We start from the raw sequence: 24436 nt of genomic DNA on the forward strand, positions 1-24436 counted from the left end.
TATACATACCTCTAAAATAGGGGTGTCGAACTCAATCAGAGAAGGGGCCAAAATCTAAAATCCAGCCTAAATCGCGGGCCGAATGGTTTACTGAACAGTCATAAACTGTCATTGTGATGGAAACGCAGCGGAGTGCAGTGATGACAGCGCAGTGCGGGCCACATTGCAAGGCCTGGCGGGATGGATTTGGCCCGCAGGCATTGTGTTTGACACATGTGCTCTAAAATAATGAAACACTTGAAAGATTTTTCTAAGTATTAGGTTTATTGTTATGGGGGTTGAATCCTTGCAAAATATTGGCATGGTTGGGGTAATTGCTAACTACTAATCAAGCTAAGAAAATTATATTAATTTAATTTGTTGTTTTCCCTGATTTTCTTTTTTAAGTGGATGATTTCAGGGTGGTTTCTCTCAAATTGCTGCAGACTCATTTCAAGAAAGCTTTAGATGATCGGAAAATAAGCAGAGTGGAGTTTCTTCCCGTTCACTGGCACAGCTCCTTGGGTGGGGATGCAACAGGTGTTGACAGGTTTGTGGATTTTGAGAACTTGCTTTTCAGATTATTCACTTGTAGATTAAAAATTTAAACCATAATATAAAGTAGTTTATTATCACTTCAACATATAGGCATAGATATTTTAAGAGATATATTTTTTATTTTAAGTTTATACTTGCTCTGACATATAATTAAATACTGTGGTTGTTAAATTTACTTGCTACTTTTCTGTGTATGCATTTATTCTTATAAGTATTTAAGACCGTCTAGGAAGTTTAGGCGGGTTTTAGAATACTAATGCATAGTAGTTTAGATAGGGGCTGATTATACATAGCTGTAGGGTGTTAGCAGCATCCCTGGCCTCTATCCAGTAGATAATAGCAGCACAGTCCTTCCCAAAGTGTGATGTGACAACCTAAACTGTCAGGAGTCGTTGCCAGATGTCCCCTGGAGCTTAAAGCCCCAGGTTGAGAACCATTGATTAGGTGATTGTTCCTCAGTGGAAGCTCTTTGGGCAGGACAGGTCATTATCCTGTCGGATTGCTGCATGTGTACTGTAGGCCACTTACCCTGTTTCCCTGAAAATTAGACAGTGTCTTATATTAATTTTTGCTACCAAAGATGTGCTAGGTCTTATTTTCAGGGGATGTCTTATTTTTCCATGAAGAAGAATACGGTACACATTTATTGTTAAATGAAAATAAAGGAAATTACCTGTATACGGTATGGTAGTACGGTAGTTGTCAACACAAACCAGACAAACTGTGAATCCTACAGTATCAAGAATTTACTCATTTATTCAATGACAATTGTCATCATCATATGGAACATCATCATAACAATCCAATTCCTGAATTTCCAGGAGAATTTCTTGTGACTCCATTTCTTTCAGAATCAGTGGAACAAATCTCTCATGTTTAGCAATAGCACTGTCTTTAAATGAGTACTTCTTGTCAAGGTAGCCTGCTCGCAGTGCATTTGCAATGCAACTGTCAGTAATTTTCTCCCATGAATTCTCCACCCAAGTCACAATTTTTGCAGTTTAGGTTTCACAAAGTTTCTGAGACAGAGCCGGGGGGGGAGGGGGGGGCTTATTTTCGGGGGGATACCTTATATTTCACTCAGGAGGAAACCTGTAAGTAAGTCTTATTTTCGGGGAAACACGGTAGTATCCTTTGTCTAAATGCTACCAAATGCCCACAGCACTCATCAGGCACTGTGACAATTAAAAATGCCCCCACTAAAAAAATTTTTTTTACATGTACTTTTTTTTTTTTCATGGAGGAAGGGTGATGGAGGGAAAGATAGAAACATAAGTGATGAAAGAATATCATAGATCACCTGCCTCCCGCACACCCAACACGGGGAATTAAGCCCAAAACCTGGGCATGTGCCCTGACCGGGAATCGAAAGCTGACCTCCTGGTTTATGGGTTGATGATCGACCACTGAGCTGTGCCAGTTGGGCCCCACTCAATTTTGAAAGCTTTCAATTGAGAATCAGAGATTTAAATAATTTTTTTTTAATTTTTAGGAAATATTTATGCTAGCACACAGGCTAATAATATCTGAAATTAGTGACAGGCACAACCTATATAATAATGAAGTTATTGGGTCGGCAACTAAGTAATTGCGGATTTTATAAAAATCGAATTTTTTAATGGAACTAAATAACTTTATTCTGTAATGTATTGCCCATTTTGATCAATGACCTTTTGCCATCTTTCAGGCAGCATCATAATCCCACGTTCAAAAAACTTCTTGTTTTTATTAGCAAAAAACTGAATCAGGTACGATTTGACATCATCATCATTATTGAAATTTTTACCATTCAAGGAGTTTCGTAAAGATCGAAACAAAAAGTAATCAGATGGTGCAAGGTCAGGACTATATGGTGGATGTGGCAAAACATCCCAACCAAGCTCCATTAATTTTTGCCGAGTGACCAAAGATGTGTGTGGCCTTGCATTGTCATGATGGAATACAACACCTTTTCGATTTGTCAATTCGGGCCGCTTTTCTTCAACTGCATTGTTTAATTTCGTTAGTTGTTCAATGTAGACATCAGAATTGATCGTTCGGTTGGGTGGTAAGAGTTCAAAGTAGACAATTCCTTTGTAATCCCACCAAACTGATAACAAAACCTTCTTTTGATGAATATCAGCTTTTGATGTTGTTTGAGTTGGTTCACCTGGCCTGCTCCACGATCTTTTCCGCTTGATATTGTTGTAAACAACCCATTTTTCATCGCCAGGTATCAGTCGTTTTAAAAATGGATCATTTTCATTACGTTTCTTTAGCAAATCGCAGCTGCTAATGCGTTGCGTTAACTGTGATTCTTTCAGTTCGTGAGGAACCCATGTATCGAGTTTTTGAACATAGCCAAGTTGTTTTAAGTGATTTTCAATGCATGTATGTGATACATGAAGCTTCTCTGCAATCTCACGTGTTGTACTGTGACAGTCCGAATTGATTATTGCTTTGATTAGGGCGTCATCAACTTCAACTGGACTACCAGAGCGTTTTTCATCTTTGAGTGAAAAATCACCAGAACGAAATATGGCAAACCAATTTTGACACTGCCATTCTTTTAAGGCTTCGTCACCATAAACAGCACATAACTTTTTATGAGCTTGCGATGCGTTTTTCCCTTTGCGGAAATAAAAAAGCAAAATATGACGAAAATGTTCCTTTTGATTTTCCATTTTTCAACGAACGCCAAATGAAAACTACAAAACAGATCAAAAAACTTTTTTTTACTGATTAACAGCTGAATAGCCAACTATCAAATAACAAAATGTGTTTTACATTTGTACTACGTCTGCAAACCTAAAAATTCAACTGAAGCCATATATGTGTGAAACCCGCAATTACTTAGCTGCCGACCCAATATATGCAAATTGGCCACCACTCCAACACACAAAATGGCTGCCCCCATGTGGTCAAAGATGGCTGCCACAAGATGGCCAGCAGGGGAGGAGAGTTAGGGGTGACCAGGCTGGCAGGGGAGGGCAGTTAGGGGCAATCAAGATGGCAGGGGAATGGTTAGAGGGTGATCAGGCTGGCAGGAAAAAGCAGTTGGGGCAGGCAGGCGAGCAGTTGGGAGACAGAACTCATGGATTGTGAGAGGGATCCCAGATTGGAGAGGGTGCAGGCTGGGCTGAGGGACACACAGCCCTGTGCAGGAATTTTGTTCACCAGGCCTCTAGTGATTTAATAAAATTGATCCTGCACACAGCGTATACCCATGCTGGGCCCTGTCATGAGGGTGCTTTCTTTCTCTGTGGATGTTCTTGAACTTTGCTATGGACATTCTCAAGTCAGGAAAGAGCTTTATTTTATTAATCTCCTTTCTTAGTCCTGCTTTCTCTATTGTCTTTTCCACCCACATTTGCTGTCAGGTGTCCAGATTTCTAATAAATTGGAAAACAATGAAAGAGTAGGCTTTCTTCTTTAAAATTAAGTCTTTTCATAAGCTTTATTTTATTTGATAACTTTAGAAAATCCCAACATTTATAGTTCAGTTAAAGGCACAAATAGCAACTTCTTTGCTAATGTTAATGTCTTTATAACTGTCTACAAAATCAACTCATAATTAGTTTGTGGATTTATTTACTCACTGTACTTTCAGGATTCAAAATCTAAGATTAAAAAAATCCATAGATTTTAGGTACTTTCTCACAAAAAACATACTTTTTTCTTTCTAAATAGGAATATTAAGAAAATCACTTTACCAAGTATTGGTCGATTTCGTCACTTTACCAATGAAACCCTGCTAGACATTCTGTTTTATAATAGCCCCACCTACTGTCAGAAGATTGTGGAGAAAGTGGGAATGGAGATAAACCGTCTGCACGCACTTTTTCTGAGTCGGAATCCAGACTTCAAAGGAGGGATCTCTGTTGCTGGTCACAGTTTAGGTAAAACTGTCAAATATTTGTTGAATCAGCACTGCTTTCAGTGTGGGTGACACTGTTGGTGCAAGGTTTAGAATTGTAGATTTCAGGTTTTATAAATCGGTAGAGATGAATGCTTTCAATTTAGATTCTGCCTTTGCTATACACCTCTCATGAATACCTACGAATGTTTTATATTTTAATTTATTCTGCTGTTTGGTAAAACAAGAACACTGATTATCAGATCTTGATTAACGCCTAACTTTTATATAACTTCTGACAAAGGACTTTGAGAAAAAGTAGGAGAATGTATTTAGTGATATAAAAAGCACCTAGAACATTATAAAGCAAATGCTGCTTTTTTTTCAGGTTCTTTAATATTGTTTGACATCCTGTCTAATCAGAAAGATTTTACTTTATCGAAGGCTTCAGGGCCTTTTGCTGCTGCTAATGGAGCTGTGAAGCAGCCACGTGTCCAGGAGAAGCAGGTACGCCCAGTTAACATTTAGATTTGGAGTTTGAGCTGAACGTTTTTCCAAAATCTGAACTGTCTGCATATGAAAATATGCTGAGGTTTACAAGTGTAATGGAACCATATAACTTGTTGTTATTGTAAGAAATGAGAGCATGAGTGATTAATTTACATGCTTTTTCAGAATACTTACAAATTCGGATGACAAACTATAAAAATTAAGATGTGTTTTTAGAGCAGAATGGGTTAAGATTTTCTGTAGATAGGGAGACATTTTATGGGAGTTTTTCTGAGTTTTGTAATGTTTCCCCAACTTTATTTTGCAGATGCCTGAAGACCCAAAGCTGACCTTGGATGAGTCTTGTGACCTTGATGTTGAAAATGAAGAAGTCCTAACTTTGCAGGAAACTCTGGCAGCACTTAGTCTCTCTGAATATGTTAGCACTTTTGAAAAGGAAAAGATTGATATGGAATCTCTGGTACTGATGATAGTTTCATTCAGTTTTGTTTGAATTTTTTTTCCTATGTATAAATTGAAAGTTAAGAATGATTTGAACACTCATACACCATAATACATTCCAGATAAGGAAGAAATATAAGTGTTTAAGAAATTGAAAACCCCACAATTGTTTTTTTTGAAAATTGATTTCAGAAAGGAAGGGAGAGAGAGAGAGAAGCATCAATGATAAGAGAGAATCACTGATCTGCTGCCTCCTGCATACCCCTTCTGGGAATCAAGCGACCCAGGCATGTGCCATCAGTTGCCGCTGAGAAAGATGGGTTGGGTGGATGGAGCAGGACTGGAGGGGAGAGACCTCAAACCTTCAGCTTGACTGTAGCTTTTGAATTTTGTACAACTTGCCTGAGTTTTCTGTTAAAAAAAATGATGGAATGATTTGGATGTGGAGGGCTAAGATTGTACAGCCTAAATTAACCCATGATTTAAAAACAAATAACTTACCAAAAAAAAGAAAAATTGATTGGGTCTTAGGTTGCTTTAGATGTGTAGTTTCTTTTTATAATTTCCTTTTTCAATTTCAAGTATGTTCCTAGACTACTTACCATGCTTGTCTGTGTTCTTTCCAGCTGATGTGTACAGTTGATGACCTGAAGGAAATGGGAATACCCCTGGGGCCCAGGAAGAAGATAGCCAACTTCGTGAAGCACAAGGCAGCCAGACTGGTAAAGCTCATCTCGCACCAAAGGAAACAAGGCTCCCCTGTGACTAGCGTAGGGTTTGGAAGTTTTCATGAACAGCCCCCTGAGTAGGCCAGCTCGCGTGCTCCCTGCTCCAGGACACGGTGATGGAGCTGATGGAAGCTCAGACTTTGGAGTCAGCCAGGCTGGATTTTAAGTTCCAAGTAGGGTAACTGACCACCCAGTTTCCTTGGAACAGAGAATTCCCTGGACAAAGTACTTTTCAGTTTTAAAATGGGAATTTCCCAGGGCAAAAACTGGATAAGTCCTGGATAAACAGATGAGTTGGTTACCCTGATTCCCAGTATATCCACTTATTCCCTTCATGTTCATGATCAGTTTGCTTACTCTTTCTGACCCTTTGTTTGCTCCATCTCCCAAATGGGAATGACACCTTCCTTACAAGGTTTGAATGAGGATGAAGTAATCATGTGAAGGTGAATACCCAATAGATGTTTGCTCATTTTCTCTTCCCAATTTCTCTGACCTTCTAAAGATAACACACACACACACACACACACACACACACACACACACCTCATTACCAATACCCGGAAAGCAAAAATTAAAAAAAATTAATATATTGATTGCTTTTAGAGAGAGACAGAGAAACATCTATTTGTTGTTCCACTTATTTATCCACTCATTGGTTGTTTCTTGTATGTACCCTAACCCCGATCAAATTTACAACCTTGGCATATTGGGACAGTGCTCTAACGAGCACAGCTAGCTGGCCAGGGCCAGAAAGCAAAAATTCTTAACAATACAAATAAAACAACAACAACAACAGAAAAACAAAAACAAAAACTGGGAAAAGCCTCACTTGTTTATTTAATTTTCATTAAATTAATTTTACAGAGTTGCTTTTTAAATACTTAATTACAAAATTAGCACTTTGGGTGCCTACTTTATTTTTATTAACATGGTCTTTGTTGATCTATCTTTGAACTTCTGTGGTTCTGTTATTTGTGTTACTTCTTTGGAATGTAACATATGCCAGTATATGTAAAATGACTAGTCATAGGACTGATTTGTCGAGAAGCAATTGAGTTAGTCAACATTTTATAAATAATCTCTTTTGGGTCAGGCATGTTACTCAATTCTTGAGATTTGGAGGTCAGCTGAGGATATTGTGTCTATTTAGAGGGAGATATTTGAGCACAAATGATAACACATCAGTCCTGGAACAGTACTGCCCATGCTTCCTGGTCCCAGAAGAAGGGATGGGTTGATAACAGAGGATTTCCCCAAGGTGTTGGTGCAAATGAAAGGCTGCCTTTAGGCCCTGCAGCTTGTCCTTGACTGTATTCTGTAATAAAAGGAAAAAGTATTCCATTGTTCTTTGAAAATTTTTAGAAGGAGCCTGGTATATACACTGATATGTAAATTATGAAATTATAAGAATATTTTGAAAGGAGTGAAAATGGGTAAAGTGACCTTATTCTTTAAAATCAGATGTATTTGCCTCTGGATGAACAGTGACATTTTCTTGGCCATGTCGCCATTGGTCGCTCTTCATGTTTCATAGGTAATAAGGTGCTGCCAGATGAATAATAAGATAATATGGTATACCTTGTTGATTTAATGCATCTGAAATAATGGGACCAAAATTAGCTAATTACTTTATAATAAGGACATCCAGTATTTGTAGTCTGAGTGTTTCTTTACCCTTTGTAAACTATCTTAGTGATTCCCATTTGAAAAGGAATGGATTTTAGTGTTGGGAATATTGGTAATCACATAATGTGTGTCGGTTCACTTTGTTTTTACAATTATCACATGTATCTAGGGGAAATGACAATAGTCTGGCATAGGACAGTTTATGACCTACTTAGCTCTCTTAGCAATTTGGAATGAGTTCTATTAGTATAATTGGAGGTTCTTCAGAGTGATAGAGCAAATTTAAACTGAAGAATACTGAACATGTTCTTCATTTTGGGTTTGAGATTTAATCTTGTGCTGCCTTCAAAGGGAAGAGATAACCAAACCTTCCATAAAGTCATGAAGTCATGGTGGGATCCGTTCCCAGCTGGCTGGCAGAGAACTTTTTTTTCTTTTCTATTCTGCATGTTGAATTAACCAACTGGACTCTTCCTGATTTCCTAGTATTTGGAATTCCTTAGTAGATGAGACCTGTTGAGCCAGATGTTTTGTGTAAGCGTTGTCCACAAGTTCTTAAACAGACTTTCATGGTCATTCTCAGCCTGGGGAATGCAGGTCACTGAGCATGTGCCTGTGGTGAGGGACAAGTCCACCAAGGGCAGCTGTTCACTTCCCTGGCATCGCTGCAGCTGCCTCAGGCTCTGATGGCAAACAGAGTGAGTGGCTCCATTGTACTGAATACACCTGCTCCATAATGCTCCTAAAGCTTTTGTCCACATTTATTTTGGGGATCAGATTGATCATAAGTATTTGGGGCAACAGGTTTTGACAATTCTTGCATCTGTGTAGTCACAGCCTAAGACAAAAATAGAACGTTTCTGTCACGTGTGTGCTTCTTTGTAGCCAACTCTTCCGCCGTACAACTAACCATTCTTATTTCTGACACTTTTGAGAGTTTTGTCTGTTGGGTATGAAGGGAGAGAACAATATGTATTGTACTCTTTGGAATGTGACTTTTTCACTCAAAATCATTCATTTTTATTCCATTGTATGAGTAAATTACAGTGTTCTTATTTGTTACTTCCAAAATGCTTTTGAGGAAAATCTGTTAGTGGCTCCATGCAGACATAATGTTGAATGAATTTCTCCTAGGTTACACACCTTTATGGAACTATGTATTTTAAAATTCTATAATATTTCTAAACTATCTAAAGTTTGGATCTAAAAGGAAGAAATTGGCAGTTTTAAACTTTTTACTATAAAATATTACAAACAGTAGAATGATCTATATATAGAAAAGGCTAAGTGACCAGCCAGCTAGCCAGTAGGTGTGACGTGCACTGACCACCAGGGGGCAGATGCTCAATGCAGGAGCTGCTGAGTGACAGCAATTTTGCAGAGGGCCCTCTTGTACTTTGGGACCTCTCGGGGCATGTTGGATTGCCAGTTTTGGCCTGATCCCCGCAGGCCAGGCTGAGGGACCCCACCTGCTGGGGGGACACCACTCACTCTGCAGATGCTCTTCGAGCCCCAGCGCTGCCCCAGATGTGACCAGGGAGGTACTGGGAGGTTGGCTCCAGGGCATGTCTTGCTTCATCAGCCACCTTCTAATTAATTTCCTTACAATGTGCACCGGGCCTCTAGTAATATTTATATTTAGACTTAATTGTAGCTGTTTTATTTTTTCATTGCCTCTTAATCTCTTTCTCTAAAGAATTTTAAAGTAAATTTTAGACATGCACTTCTTTCCTAAATATTCAGTATGTGTCTCTGAAAGGAACATTGCTCTAATGACACACAATGTCATTGTGCCGCAGAAATTACTAATCACTGCCTTATATTGCGGTAGCATGTGTTGAGGTGAGAGCTCATAACTGAACCTTTGCTCAAGGTTATGTAATGAAATCTTGGTGTTTTACAGGAACAGAAAAAAGCAGCCTCAGAGAAGAAGGCAGCGATGGCGGCTTTGACAAAAGGACAAGAAGGAAGTGCTCAGAAAGCCAAAGAAATGGCTTCTCTCCCCTCAGAATCCAGCGAGTCTAAGAGGAGACTTCCAGTCGGTGCTTGTGTGTCTTCTGTGCATGTGGATTATGAGTCTTTTGACGTTGGCACTGGGCAGGTAAGTCCACACAGTGACGAGGGCTGCATCTGTTACGTTGAAGTCACGTATCTTTTTTTTCTTTTTCTTAAATATATTTTATCGATATTTTGCAGAGAGGAAGGGAGAGAGATCGAGAGCTAGAAACGTCAATGAGAGAGAAACATCGGCCAGCCGCCTCCTGCACAACCCCCACTGGGGATGTGCCCGCAACCACATGCCCCTGACTGGAATCGAACCTGAGACCCCTCAGTCCGCAGACCGACGCTCTACCACTGAGCCAAACCGGTTTCGGCTGAAGTCACGTATCTTTATCATCATCATCACATATCTGTCTATTATTTAACCGTTTACTCCTCAGTTATGGGAGGGGTAGAGAAAGAAACGGATTCTAATAAAAATTGTATGCTTCCTTTATAATGTTCAAAATAAGGGATTGAGTGTGTACTGAATACATCATATAACTTTTGAAATTCTATTTATTTCAGCTTTCTATCAATTTTTATAGCATTTTTCTATCATAGCCAATAACAGAATTGGCAGTACTTAGAAAGTTCTGCTAAGAATATATTTCAGTTTCTGTGAGAGAAACTTGCTATATTCACTTAAATTATGTGTTTTTAGTATTCATTGTGCTTTCCTTGGGGAAACATTCCTTTAAAAATCGATCAAGTAATAGATAATGGAACATTTAATAATATACTTTGATATTCTTGTATCACTGGCTTTGAAATCTGAAATTTCTTTTGGATGTTACTTTCAGCATATTTAAGTTATAAATAAGGTTCCATTATCATAAGTGAGATCATGACTGATATCAAGATGGCAGCAAATGGAACTGGATGTTTGCTAGAGCTTGTCCAAGCTTTCAAGCCAAATTCATTCATAAAGATTGACTTTTAAAAATGTCTCTCTTTTTTAAAACATGAGCAAATTTGAGCAGACTAGCAAATAAAGGCAGATATTCTCTCCCCTCCCTGTGAGGGAAGGATCAGGGGTGGGAGATGTCTGGGGCCGTGAGCTCCACGCCACCAGGACACACACTGTGTGCCTCTCCCTGGGACTTAGCCTTCTTCACAAAACTGGAATCACAGTTCTCAGTAGCTTTGACCTCATCTCCCTACACCTTTATTTATGCTCACAAGGAAAAGGAATCTGTCCTGATAGTAGGTCCTGTTAGGAAGATTTCAAGAAGGGATTTTATTTGATGTATAATAGTTTAAATCACAAGTCCATTGGGTACCAATTCTTGTTGCCTGGAGAAGGGGGCACAGGTTGATTGCCCAGCCCAAGTCACATGCCATCTCCATGGTGGGTGGGCTGAGGTGGGCAGGTTGGATTTGTTACTCAAAAAGTTCCAGAGCAGTCCAACCACAGCAACAGCATGCATCGTTCGTGATCAGAAAGCCAAGAAATACCGATTAAGCAAATGAAGATTAAAATGTAACTTTGGAATTTCCTTAACCTGAACTAACTGCCATTAGCTGCTTGAAGAAGACCTTTTGGACTTTTATTTGTGCATATACTTTAACAAATATGGTAAAGTACTACGTGTAATGCTTTACTAAAACCTTACACTGCTGTTTTCAAACAATATACAGTTGACCTTTCACAACAGTTCACATTGGAACTGTTCAGAGGTAAACTGTGTATATTAAGAATAAATTCTGTGTCAGTAAACATTGTTATAAAGCTTTATTTTTAATGTCCATTGTGTTTCACTGTTTTGAAAAATGATGCTTTATTCTGACATTTACTCATTGGATGTTTCCGTTTCCTATAGCTGCCTTAGGAAAGTACCACAGATTGAATGGCTTAAAACAACATAGATTTACTCTCATGTTTCTGGAGGCTAGAAGTCCAAGGTGGAGCTCTTCCTTGCCTCGTTTGAGTTTCTGTTGATTGGTCACCTGTTCCTTGGCTCATAGATGCATCACTCCAGTCCTCCATTTTCACACGCCATTCTCCTGTCTTCACATCATCTTCCCTTTGTGCATTTCTGTCTGCGTCCAAATATACCCTTTTATAGTAACACCAGTTATATTGGATCAGGGCATACCCAAAGACCTTACTTTAGCTTAATTATCAGTTTAAGACTATTGCCAAATAAGGTCTTTTTTGGGAGGACAGCCCATAAAATTGAACTTATAGGATCTTCCCAGTGTTTTAATCTTGTGAGTGATCCAGTGATGAACAGTTTTAAACCAAACTTTCTGTGTGCATTCTTTATTCTTTCTTTCAGTTAAGTGACTAGAACGTTAGCTGGGCCAAAGGATGCATAAAAGAAAACGTTGGTAATTGTTGCTACTCGCAGCTTGAACGGCTGTGGCTGTTGGCATTCCCACTGTGTGGGCCTATTACTTACAGATTTTTTTCAAACCTGTACATGTGTATTCTCTTCCTTATGGTTTCTTTCAAAAAGGAAAATATTTTCTTTTCTATAGCTTAGTTAAATAACACAGAGGATTGCCTCTCTCTCTCCATCACCCTCATTAGTACACACCGTCTCCAACTGATGATGTTTCCACGCATGATTTTTCAACTTTATGCTGGTTCAGAAGTGATACACATTTAGTAGGAACTGATTTAGAATTTTGGTCTGTTCTCAGGCTAGTGTATGTGGTAGCACACTGTCCTGTGATGCTGGGTTGTGGTCGGGAACACGGCTGCCAGGTAGCCAGGCCACCACGAGGGCCCACAGTTCCAATGTGTATTGTATTATAGGTTTTGTGTTTTCACATAAATTGCATGAGATAGTCAACAGTTTATTACAAAATAACTTTGTGTTAGATGAATTTGCCTAACTATAGGCTAATGTAAGTTTTTTTTAACGTTTATAGTAGCCGAGGCTCAGCCACAATGTTCTGTACTACATGCAGTTTTCACTTAATATATTTCACCTTATGATCATGTTTTATTGCTCTTTTTTTCTTTCTAGGTTTCTGTTGTTTATAGCTCATTAGACTTTGAACCAGAGATTTTCTTTGCCTTGGGATCTCCAGTTGGTATGTTTCTGACTATTCGAGGAGTGGATCGGATAGATGAGAACTTCAGGCTTCCTACCTGTAAAGGATTCTTCAATATTTATCATCCAGTGAGTGAATTGAATTAACTTCTATTTTGAAACTGAAGAAGTTGTACCCTTATCCTAATAGATTCTCAGAGTCTTATTTCTTAGCAATTAATAACTGATTTGGCTTTTGTACAACATAAGTACTATGTTCTTATAGATACAGTCCAATACTCTCCAATAAACTTTTCAACCAAGAAGCCTTTCTTCAAGGAAACTAGAGGCTTGCACCAAATTTGTTCATAGAGGGTGGGGGTTCCCTCAGCCCAGCCTGCACCCTCTACAATCCAGGATCCCTCACGCAATCGGAATTGCTGGCTCCTAACTGCTCACCTGCCTGCCTGCCTGCCTGATCGCCCCTAACCACACTGCCTGCCTGCCTGATCACCTCTAACTGCTCCCCTGCTGGCCTGATCACCCTTAACCAACCGTCTCTGCTTTGGCCCCCAGCACTGTGGCTTTGTCCAGAAGACATCCAGTCTATGCGGTCTAATTAGCATATCACCCTTTTATCAGTTTAGATAATTATATTGCTTTGTGGCAAAGTAATTTCACCTACAAACTTGGATTTCTACTTACAATTACCAGTATTTGAATAGGTGTGAAAAAAATAAATATGTCTGGTTTGCCAATTTTGTGAGTATTTGTGTGTATGTGTATTTTTTTGTTTGTTTGTTTTTCCTCCCATATATTTTATTGATTTTTTACAGAGAGGAAGGTAGAGAGAGAGCTAGAAATGTTGATGAGAGAGAAACATCGACCAGCTGCCTCCTGTACAACCCCTGCCGGGGATGTGCCCGCAACCAATGTACATGCCCCTGACTGGAATCGAACCTGGGACCTTTCAGTCCGCAGACTGACGCTCTACCACTGAGCCAAACCGGTTTCGGCTGTTTTTTTTTTTTGTTTGTTTTTTTTAACACAGCTAAGGTATATAACTCAAAATAAAATAGATTTTTTAAATAAATTTCCATTTTTTTATTTACAGCTTGATCCAGTGGCATATAGACTGGAACCTATGATTGTTCCTGATTTGGACCTAAAAGCAGTTCTCATTCCACATCACAAAGGCAGAAAAAGACTTCATTTAGGTAAAAAGTACATATTATACTGGTAAAACTTATTTCTTTCCCCTAAATATTAAAATATTAACAGTAAGTCCTGTCTTACAGAATTAATGTTCAGTGCCTACTATGTTGAGAACTTGTTTACTAAATATTTGATGGTACTATAAGGAAAGTTATGATGAGTTTCTTCTCCTTGATGACTTTATCCCTTGATGACATTCTAACTGCTGAGACACGTAGAAATCAGGGAAGGTGGTAATACAGTGATATAATGCCTACACGTTGATAGAATTTGATTATAATCTTTGAAATTGAGAAGCAGAGTAGCATTTGAACTAACGACCAAATCATCAAGAAATAAGTTTGGCCGAAACAGGTTTGGCTCAGTGGATAGGGCATCAGCCTGCGGACTGAAAGGTCCCGGGTTTGATTCTGGTCAAGGGCATGTACCTTGGTTGCGGCCACATCCCCGGTAGGAGGTGTGCAAGAGGCAGCTGATTGATGCTTCTCTCTCACAGATGTTTCTGACTCTTTCTCCCTCTCTCTTTCTCTCTGAAAAAAATCAATAAAATATATTTAAAAAAAAAAACAAGAAAAAGAAAGAAAGAAATAAGTTAGATGGTCTCAAGTGGGTATTTTTTTCCTTACTAACAAGACTGACTTTTCATGTTGAAAACATCCATTGATTCTATTATACTAAGTGGGGTTTAAGTGTCTCTTATGTCTGTTAATGGTGTATATTACTTACCCACAGGCTTAAAAGAAGAAAAAGTGATCATGCCCTCTTATTTGACAGTTTCTTTCTTTTTCTTTTCTTTCATCATGCTTTTAAAATAAATTTAACTCTTTTAGAGTTAAAATGAGAATTTTTAAAAAAATATATTTTATTGATTTTTACAGAGAGGAAGAGAGAGGGATAGAGAGTCAGAAACATCGATGAGAGAGAAACATCGATCAGCTGCGTCCTGCACACCCCCTAACGGGGATGTGCCCGCAACCAAGGTACATGCCCTTGACTGGAATCGAACCCGGGACCTCTCAGTCCACAGGCAGACGCTCTATCCACTGAGCCAAACCGGTTTTGGCTTCTCAAAACATTTTAACATGTTGGAGGGTTTTGGTTTAGATACTTCATCTATATGACATTTAAGAGAGGACTAGGCGCTTTCACCCTGCCTGTGAATAATGTTAACTTTATTTTTAATTTTTGTGGTGCAGAATTTTACCCACTGACTAATAACCTGATGTGTTATCTTCATCTCTTTAGAGTTGAAAGACAGTCTCTCTCGCATGGGATCGGATTTGAAGCAGGGTTTTATTAGCTCTCTGAAAAGTGCCTGGCAAACTTTAAATGAGTTTGCCCGTGCTCATACCTCTTCAACTCAGCTGCAAGAAGAATTGGAGAAGGTAGCCAATCAAATCAAAGAAGAAGAAGAAAAGCAAGTAGTTGAAGGTAAATTTGATATTTAAGGTCTTTTCCAGTTGTTCAAAATGTTGTTTTCACAACTGTAACCCATAAATCATTAATGATGCTTTTTATTCTAGTCTTCTTTGTAAAGATGTAAAGACTCCTCCTATAAAAGAATATTTTGTGCTAAACTATATATACTTGAAAATGCATGTCATCCTTTCTAACGAGGTTTTTACCTGATAGTTGCTGAACTTTTTACTCTGCAATGTTAAGTTTCATTGAGATTCCAAAGGTCAGAGTTGAGAACCAAGTTTATGTTCAGGCACTTGAAAGACACACTTGGAGAAACGACCTTTCCTGATGCTGTTGTTTACCTGTGTTGTTATGGACTTGACCGCAATGTCACGTCATTGTGCCGTGATGTTTTTGAATTTTTCAGATTCTAATTCTATTTCCTTTCTTTCTGCAATGCTCTCTCACTCCTTTTCTTCAAAAGTTCTGTCAGCTCGTGGGCTCTTTCTCCTCTCTCTGGTAACCAGCCCCGCTTCCCCAGGCTCTTTGGAGGAATGGGAAGTGAGCCTGGTAGCTCCCCAGGTTGCTACGTGTGTCAAGCAATATTCACACTGAGCCCAGAAAGTCAGCTAAAGTCAAAGAATAATGATAAAGTGATTGACTTTGATATTGAAATGGTTTAAATTCTAGCAGAAAAGGTTGTTGAAAGCCCAGATTTTTCCAAGGAAGAGGACTACTTAGGAAAGGTTGGAATGCTAAACGGAGGCCGTCGAATTGACTACGTTCTTCAAGAAAAGCCAATAGAGAGTTTTAATGAATATCTTTTCGCTCTTCAGAGTCACTTGTGCTATTGGTAAGTATTTTCTTCTTTGCTAACATTCAGGTGGCCTTTAGGTGCTAGCACAGGAAGCAGTTGTAGTACTAGTGAGACTCTTACTGATTTATCATTCGTTAAGGAACATTCCTTTGAAGTTAATGTTTCCTCCCTTTAGTTCAGTTACCCACAAGGTGGCAGTAGGTCTTCTGCCTTTGACTAGAGGCCTTTGGTGCTAGCACGGACTGTGTCTGCAGGGATTCCTTTCACAGGAGGGGCGTGGTAGGAAGGAATTAGAAGAGCGTCCCTTTCTGTACTCGCTCTCAGCAAGGAGAGCTGCAGTGGGATGGTTTGCAGCTGAGTGGTGTCCATCCAGTTTTTAAGGACAGCTTTGAGATCGCACTACTTGTTTTTCATTTGTCCTTCGGGAGAGTTGATAGAATAAAAGCTGCATTTCCCACCTTTATGCATAGAGATTACTTCTAATTGTCTCTTAAGAACATGTGAACTTTTTTTTTATAGGGAATCTGAAGATACTGCCCTGTTATTACTTAAGGAAATTTATCGAACAATGAACATTAGTCCAGAACAGCCCCAGCATTGATTGGACTTCAGCTTCACTCTGTGAGTTTATCTTTATTGTGTGTATAATTTCTGAATGTTTCATTCTGAAATGTTTTTTATGGCATTGATATTGACCAACAATTTTCCCATTTTTCTGTTTTCTTTGAGCGTTTCTTATTTTTATTTAAAAGTTCAGAATAGAGACTGCAAAGGAAGGGAATTAGTGTACAGTTTATACTTCTGACTTACAAACGTCTTCTAATTCTGCATAGAATTTGAGTTCTTTAAGTGTCTTTTAAAAATAGATTCTCAGGAACATCAGCTACGAATTTCTTTGGTTGTAGGTAACAGAATTAAGAGGTTTACTCAGATAAATGGAGGTTTACTTTAATTATGTAACAGGGAAGGTTCGTTTATTGAGTGATGCCAACAGATGCCCAGATTGTTTGCATATTTTTGCCTGCATGTTGGCATGTTAGAAGATGGCTGCTGTAGTTGCAAACATCACATCTATATTCAAGGCATGACTGATGGTGAAAGGGTGGTATTGGTTGTATCTGTCCCTTTTAATTAGGAAAGCAAAATCATGTCCAAGATTTAATCATATGTATTGACCGAGCCTGTGTCACATATCCCATGTCTTCCCACAATGCCAAGCTGCACGGAAGACTGTACAAGTAATGTGTGATGCATTTCCAGTCTTATAGAGGATAGGACTAGAGAAGGGGATTCAAAATGGTGAGCCAACCTACAAGTCAACAATACTGTATTCCTGACTGTCCTCCTGAGACGCCTGACACATACCTCTTTTTCCTTACTAGATAATGCATCACTAAAACATAAGTGATGTATTTTTTTACAAGTTAGAAGTTTTAAAGCCTTTAAAGAGGAAAACACAAACAGCTGAGCTCTGAATTACTAAAATCAAAAGTAGTTTCTGCCAATTTTTGGTTTTCTAATAATAAATGATAAGTTCAGCTTCTGCCTTATTTTGGAGAGATGCACTTTTAGTAGAATTTACTTAGAAATATTCCTGAGCATAGCCAGTCAACAGGAACCTCATTGAATACTAGAGGCCTGGTGCATGAAATTCGTGCACTGGGAGGGGGGGGTGGCTATCCCTCAGCCTGGCCTGTGCCCTCTTGCAATCTGGAACCCTTTGGGGGATATCCAACTGCTGGCCTAGGCCTGATCCCTGTGGAATTCCTCTTGCAGTCCAGGATCCATTGGGGAATGTTGCTATGTGCCAAGGCGGCTAGGAAGGAGCCCGAATCGCACCAGGCACCACTTGTTCTTATCCCAGCCTATGGCAGCTGCGCTCACCAGCCATGAGCCCATCTTCTGGCTGAGCGAACCCAACTAAGATGGTGGCTGCCATGGAGCTGGAGCAAGCAGGAGGCTTGGGTTGCCCTTAGCAATGGAGGAAGCCAAGCTTCCCGCCCACCCTGGCCAGGCCTGGCCTCTGCTCAAGGCTACAAAGTTTCAATTACAAAAGATAAATAAGTCCCAGATACCTGCTTCCAGCCGCCCTGGCCTATGCTTGGGTTGCTGGGGTGTGTGGCTAGCTTGCAAACCACTCCAGGCCCCTCACCCAGGCCACTCCATACCCCAAGGGAACCCCCACCCTGATCTGGGACACCCTTCAGGGCAAAACCAGCTGGCTCCTACCGATGCACCAGGCTTCTATCCTATCTAATAAAAGAGTAATATGCAAATTGACTGTCACTCCAACACATAAGATGGCCAGCAAGGTAGGGCAGTTGGGGAGGGGACCAGGCCTGCAAGGGAGGGCAGTTGGGAGCAATCAGGCCTGCAGGGGAGGGCAGTTAGGGGTGAACAGGCAGGCAGAGGAGGGAAGTTTGGGGCGAACAGATCTGTAGGGGTGGGCAGTTGGGGGGCACCAGGCCTGCAGGGGAGAGCAGTTAGGGGCAATGAGGCTGGCAAGGAAGGGCAGTTAGGGGTGACTGGGTCGGCAGGGGAGGGCAGTTGGGGCCGACCAGGCCTGCAGAGGGATGGTTGTGGGGGACCAGGCTGGCAGGGGAAGGCAGTTAGGCGTGACGAGGCCGGTAGGGGAGGGCAGTTAGGGGCAATCGGGTTGGCAGGGGATCAGTTAGGCATCAATCAGGTTGGCAGGGGAATGGTTAGGGGGTGATGAGGCTAGTAGGCAGAAGTGGTTAGGGGCAATTGGGAAGGCAGACAGGCGAACAATTGGGAGCCAGCAGTCCTGGATTGTGAGAGGGATCTCAGATTGGAGAGGGTGCAGGCTGAGCTGAGGGATACATACCCTCTTGCATGAATTTTGTACACCGGGCCTCTAGTCTATATAGATCTGTACCTTGATCTTTTCCATTAGCCATTTTGCTAGCACAGCTTTCCACGTTAGCTTTGTACATCAAATTTTGTTCTCTTTAATACATAGTAGTCCATTGGATGGCTATATCTCATCTATTTAGCCAGTTTCCTGTTAGTAGACATTTAAATCATTTTCTAATATATACTAGTATTAAGGAGTCATAGTCAATAGAGTAGGAAAGAGATCTAAAAAGCCATTCTATAATCAGATTCTTGTTAGTTTTATCAGGTCTTACCATTTTTAAAAAATATATATATATTTTATTGATATTTTACAGAGAGGAAGGGAGAGAGAGAGAGAGCTAGTAACGACGATGAGAAAGAAACATCGACCAGCTGCCTCCTGCACACCCCCTACCAGGGATGTGCCCGCAACCAAGGTACGTACCCTTGACTGGAATCGAACCTTGGACCTTTCAGTCCACAGACTGACGCTCTACCACTGAGCCAAACCAGTTTCGGCAGTTCTTACCATTTCTGATAGTATAATGATAAAATAACTGTAATGTCAAGGTTATCACAGTCCAGATTTTAAATTATGAAATAGTCTTCCAACTGGTCAACAAATATTTTAGTACCTACTGTGTGTCAGGCATCAGTTTTCATGCTGGGGATAAGTGGTAAAAAAGATAGCATTTTCACCTTAAAGAAATTACAGCAGGTCTTTCATTACAACATTGATGAGATGCTTTAGGAACTTTATATTTATGAGCTTCTGATAAGAAGAGGTTTTGCTATGTGCTGCTTTGACACACTTCCAAGAACCTATCCATGAAGGTTAAGTGAGGAGTCACTCCACTGGGAGGAGTATCTTCCACTGGAAGGAGGTTGACAATAGTACTATATTCTAATCCAAAAGTGCATTTCAGAAGTTGACAGCTTTTGTGGAAAAGACAAAATAGGAAGATGTGGAGAGTTACCGGGTTACTTGTAGGGCAGGCTTTGCTGACCCGAAAACATTTGAGTTGAAAATTAAATGATGACAAGAAGTTGGACACATGAAGATAAGGGAAGACAATTTAAGCAGAAAGAAAGGCAGCTGCAAAGGTCATGAGATGGGAACAGATAGGTCAGGTTTGAAGGACAGAAAGCAGGCCAGGCTAGCCAGAGGGTGCTGAGTGAAGGGGAGAGTGCAGGCAGGTGTGTCAGAGAAGTTGTGGGCCTAACTATGAGGGACCTGTAAGGACTTGTATTTGACTCCAATGAGACATTGAGGGACATGATTTGGTTTATCCTTTAGAGAGATGCTGTGAGTACTGGTTGAAGGTTTGGCTATTGAGCAAAGGAAGGGAGATTTAACATGGGGTAGTGGAGATGGTCAAAGAAGATTGAACTCCCATCTGTTTTGGAGGTGAGTTGTTTAGGACTTACTGACAAATTCACGGTGGAGTATGAGGGAAGGAGAAGCTACGGATGACTTATGAAATTTTGATGTAACCAACTGGGTGATGGTGCTACCTTTTCCTGAGGAGCTTATGGAAAGGCTTTTGGGTGTGTGTGTATGTGGGGTGTGTGTGTGTGAGAAATCAGTAGTTCTATTTTATCAAGTCAGTAGTTGGTCTAAAAAGAATAATTTTAGAATCCTCAGAATGTACTTGCCTTTTGAAGCCACAGACTGTGTGAGATCACCCACAAAGAACAGAGAGGAGGGTAGGCAGAGAAGAGAAGTGGGTCTGTGGTGAAGGAGATGTCAGTGAAGTGACAGAAAATCCAGGGGTTTGTGATAGCTTCTGCCTGCCAGCCTGATCATCCCCAAACCAGTCCCCTGCCAGCCTGATTGATGCCTAACTGCTCCCTGCCAGCCTGATTTCCCCTAACTGCCCTCCCCTGCAGGCCTGGTCACCCCCAACTGCCCTCCACTACTGACCTGATCCCCTCCTCAACTGCCATACCCTGCAGTCCTGGTCCCTCCCAACTGCCTTCCACTGCTGGCCATCTTGTGGTGGCCATCTTGTGTCGACATGGAAGCAGCCATCTTTGACCACATAGGGGCAGCCACCTTGTGTGTTGGAGTCACAGTCAATTTGCATATTACTCTTTTATTAGATAGGATTCTGACATGTAGTTGTACATCCTGTTTGTACATTTCTGACTATTTGCTTGGGATAAATTCCATAAGAAACAGCATTGTTAGATCTAAGTATGTTGCATATTTTAAAAGGTTTTGGATCTATGATTATTGCTAAATTACATTTCAGAGAGGTTGCCTAAATTTTCATATCTACCACCAATGCATGTGCTGGTTTTCCTGCATCCTTGCCAACACTGGGTAGAATTGTTTTTAAAAATTTTGCCAATTTGATAGTTAGAAAGTGTTATGTCATTACTTTACCTTACATTTTTATTACTAGTGAAATTGAGGTTTTTTGGTGTATTTATTTGGCTGCTTGTATTTATTCTTTTGTCAATTCTTGACCTTTACTTATTGTTCTGGAGGTGCGGGGTAAGGTATTTTTATTTCTTTTTGATTAATGATTGTGATATTTAACAGTAATAACCCTTTGCCATTGCAAATATTTTTTCCCCAGTGCACATTTGTAATTTATTTTTGCTATGCTTTGGGTATTTTGGGGTGGAGAGCATGGTTTTAAAATATGTAGGCCAATCTTTTAAGATTTTTATTTAAATATGTGTGTGTGTGTATTTTGTTTAATGTGGCCAATGTTTGTTTTCTAGGCTTTCTGTGTCTCTTTTATTGACTTATTTGTCTATTTACCATATTTCACTGACTTCAAATTATTATATTTTTCACATTTCAGCATCTTTAAATTTGGAATGCATCTTAAAAACAGCTGTTGCCTGGCAGGAAGTTGAGTTCTTCTGGACATGTTTGCATGTTCTGGCCATTCATTGGGGGCACTACCACCCTGCATCTTCTTAAGCTAATTTCTCTGAGAGTTCCTTGGACTACGCTGGTATTGTGAATTCAGACACAAAATTTGCAGGCAGGACAGGGTGTGTGCACTAGTTCAGCCCCCGAGGTATTCCCTCACTCTCTTCCCATTGTCAAGGAGGAGGTGTGCAGACCCTTCCCCGAGGCTGTAGCCATTTGGCGCACTCACTGTTTGTGCAAGTCTGTCTCCTTTTAGCTTCGTATCCTGGGCGTCTTTTATTTAGATGGTGCGTAAAATAATGGTGTATTAGATTCATTGAAATATGGTGTTTTATTATAACCTTTTGGTTTTTACTGTCTGACAGTGCAAGTTATTAATATGCCATAGTGTTGGCAATGATTCCAAATAAATTTTGAAATTCTTTAAGTTCCCCATTAGTCTCTCTTCACTGAATGAACAAAACTCAAACAATATAGTCCTAGGATTTTAATATCACCTAATTTGAAAAAGTAAGACCCTTTCATTTCACACTTAATTTGTTCATTATTCATTGTTTTATTTCTTCTTCAACTTGGTTGTAAAATTTAGGCAAGAACTTAAGCTCTAAAAACCGTACTAATACTATGAAGTAATTAATTTAAAATATTAACAATTCTTGCATACATGGTTCATTCAAGCAGAGATCAATTTTGCTGAATTCTTTTTATTTATTCCTTTCTAGAATTGTTCTTAAGCCTTACATTAACCTGTCAGAAACTTCCTTTTATTTTCCATACCCACTGTGACATGAAGGTCACCTGCTGTGAACCTCACCGAATGTCCCTGGCTGACTCCTGTCCCTTCCCTCTGGTGCCCTATCTGTCTGAGAACGTGCTCACAGGCTTGATTTCTGCAGGCCACTCACAGTGTGTTCTTTAAAAAATACAAGTCCAGAAAGGAACAGCAGTGCATCACTCTATTACACTGTAAGTTTGTAAGGTTTAGCAGGATTCCTTTTTCTTTGAAGACTTTTGTCTTTACAGAAAATCACCATATAAATTACATTGCTGAGAAAATTCTCAGAGGACATTCCCATTTATTCTTGTGATGGATTGACAAAGTGATTAGAAACACTTGCTTAGATACATTGACATTTGCTTAGATACAATTCTCAGATGTAGGGATTCATTTAGAAGAAAACATACAGAACAAAAAGACAACTGAAACAGTACCACATTTGGGCAGTGTAGATGAAAAATGTAATCAAAGACGCCTCGGTTATGTAATTAAATGCAATTAAAGACGCCTCAGTTCAGTTGTTAAAGTAGTGTGTGATGTCTATGAAGAAATACAGCATGCAGACGGTTGTTTCTGTTTCTTAAAAATCTGTTGCAGTGGGCTGTTAGACTTGCGTTTTTTAAATGTAGTACGTTCTTTTATTCAAGTATGGACTGATTGAGACTATAGCAGTATGAGTTAACAATTCTTATGTTCTATTTTAAATGTGAATTGTTCTGAACTGCTTTAATGCAGCGTCACTGTATTTGTTAAGAGGCACTAGCCTCAGTCACTTATATTCCGAGTTGAATCTGAGGTTTGGATAAAGCCTTTTGAGTTGCTGTGGAGAGCACTGCTGTGGGAGGAAGTGCAGCGCCTGACTGACTGCGCGGCAGTCCTCCGAGGCTCTCCCTGCGTGTCGACTCGGGGAGGGGGGCTGCAGGGTGCTGTGCAGTCGCCCTATCCTGAAGTTCCAGGTAATGTGAGAACCAGACTAGAGGACTTCCGATTTTTTATTTACTTTGTATCAATTTCATTTATACCAAAGTATTTGAAAGTATGAAATGTATTGTTTTTAGACCATAAATCAATTTCATGAAAAGACTGTTCTGTAATATTTTATTTTGTTTTACTATAACATTAGATTTTCTTAACTCTTTTCCTAATACTACATGGAAATACTGATTTTTCTTCTTTTGTTATGTAATAGAGACATTTTATACTGTTTACATAGTTCTCATGGAACATAGAATTTTTTAGAAGCAACATATGGTACACATTTTTGTGTATATATTCTAATTAGTGTGAATAAAACAGTAATATCAGTGTATCTTTTTAAAGTATCAATTGTCTGTATTTCTCTTATCTTCCTTAAAAGTTTGGCATTTATTTGCTTTTCATTGTGAGTATGTGCTATATATTATTAGTACATAGCATTTGCTCCTAATAATAGAATTAGGACAGTAGATCGTAGAGCTGCAGTGGACCCCAGACAACATATATTCCAAGCACCTTGTGTGCAGCTGAGGGCCCGGCCTCGGTGCCGGTGCCGTCTGCAGACGGCGAGCTCGGGCCTGGGCCGGAGCACAGCTTCCTGCTCCTCTGTCTCCACCTCTCCAGGCCAGTGCTGCTGCTTCCCACTTGTTCTCCCTTGATGTCCCAAGTCGGATGAAATTCAGAGAAATGAGGGTTATTTATGTATATTGTAATAAATTCTAATATGAGTTTACAATTTACAACTGGTTTTGTCTGCATTATTCAGCCTGTGTCTTCTAAATACTGGGCAGAGGAGGAGG

The 24436-nt window shown here is 39.9% G+C and overlaps 1 protein-coding gene across 5 annotated transcripts in view; it reads left to right on the forward strand.

The window, feature by feature from the left end:
* Window positions 1-24436, forward strand: part of LOC118710504 (SEC23 interacting protein) — a 48199-nt gene that overhangs the window by 17617 nt on the left and 6146 nt on the right. The window contains exons 8-19 of one of the 5 annotated variants that reach the window (XM_036423016.2): window positions 388-529; window positions 4207-4415; window positions 4761-4879; window positions 5190-5342; window positions 5950-6045; window positions 9584-9781; window positions 12699-12854; window positions 13819-13921; window positions 15165-15350; window positions 16014-16173; window positions 16657-16758; window positions 21810-24376. In XM_036423016.2, the coding sequence (XP_036278909.1) occupies window positions 388-529; window positions 4207-4415; window positions 4761-4879; window positions 5190-5342; window positions 5950-6045; window positions 9584-9781; window positions 12699-12854; window positions 13819-13921; window positions 15165-15350; window positions 16014-16173; window positions 16657-16738 (1604 nt within the window). In that variant the 3' untranslated portion in view covers window positions 16739-16758; window positions 21810-24376. The other 4 variants (XM_036423013.2, XM_045576135.1, XM_045576134.1 and 1 more) reach the window with 4 other exon arrangements.

This window comes from Pipistrellus kuhlii, unplaced genomic scaffold (genome assembly GCF_014108245.1).
Source record: "Pipistrellus kuhlii isolate mPipKuh1 unplaced genomic scaffold, mPipKuh1.p scaffold_m20_p_75, whole genome shotgun sequence".
Classification (NCBI taxonomy): domain Eukaryota; kingdom Metazoa; phylum Chordata; class Mammalia; order Chiroptera; family Vespertilionidae; genus Pipistrellus; species Pipistrellus kuhlii.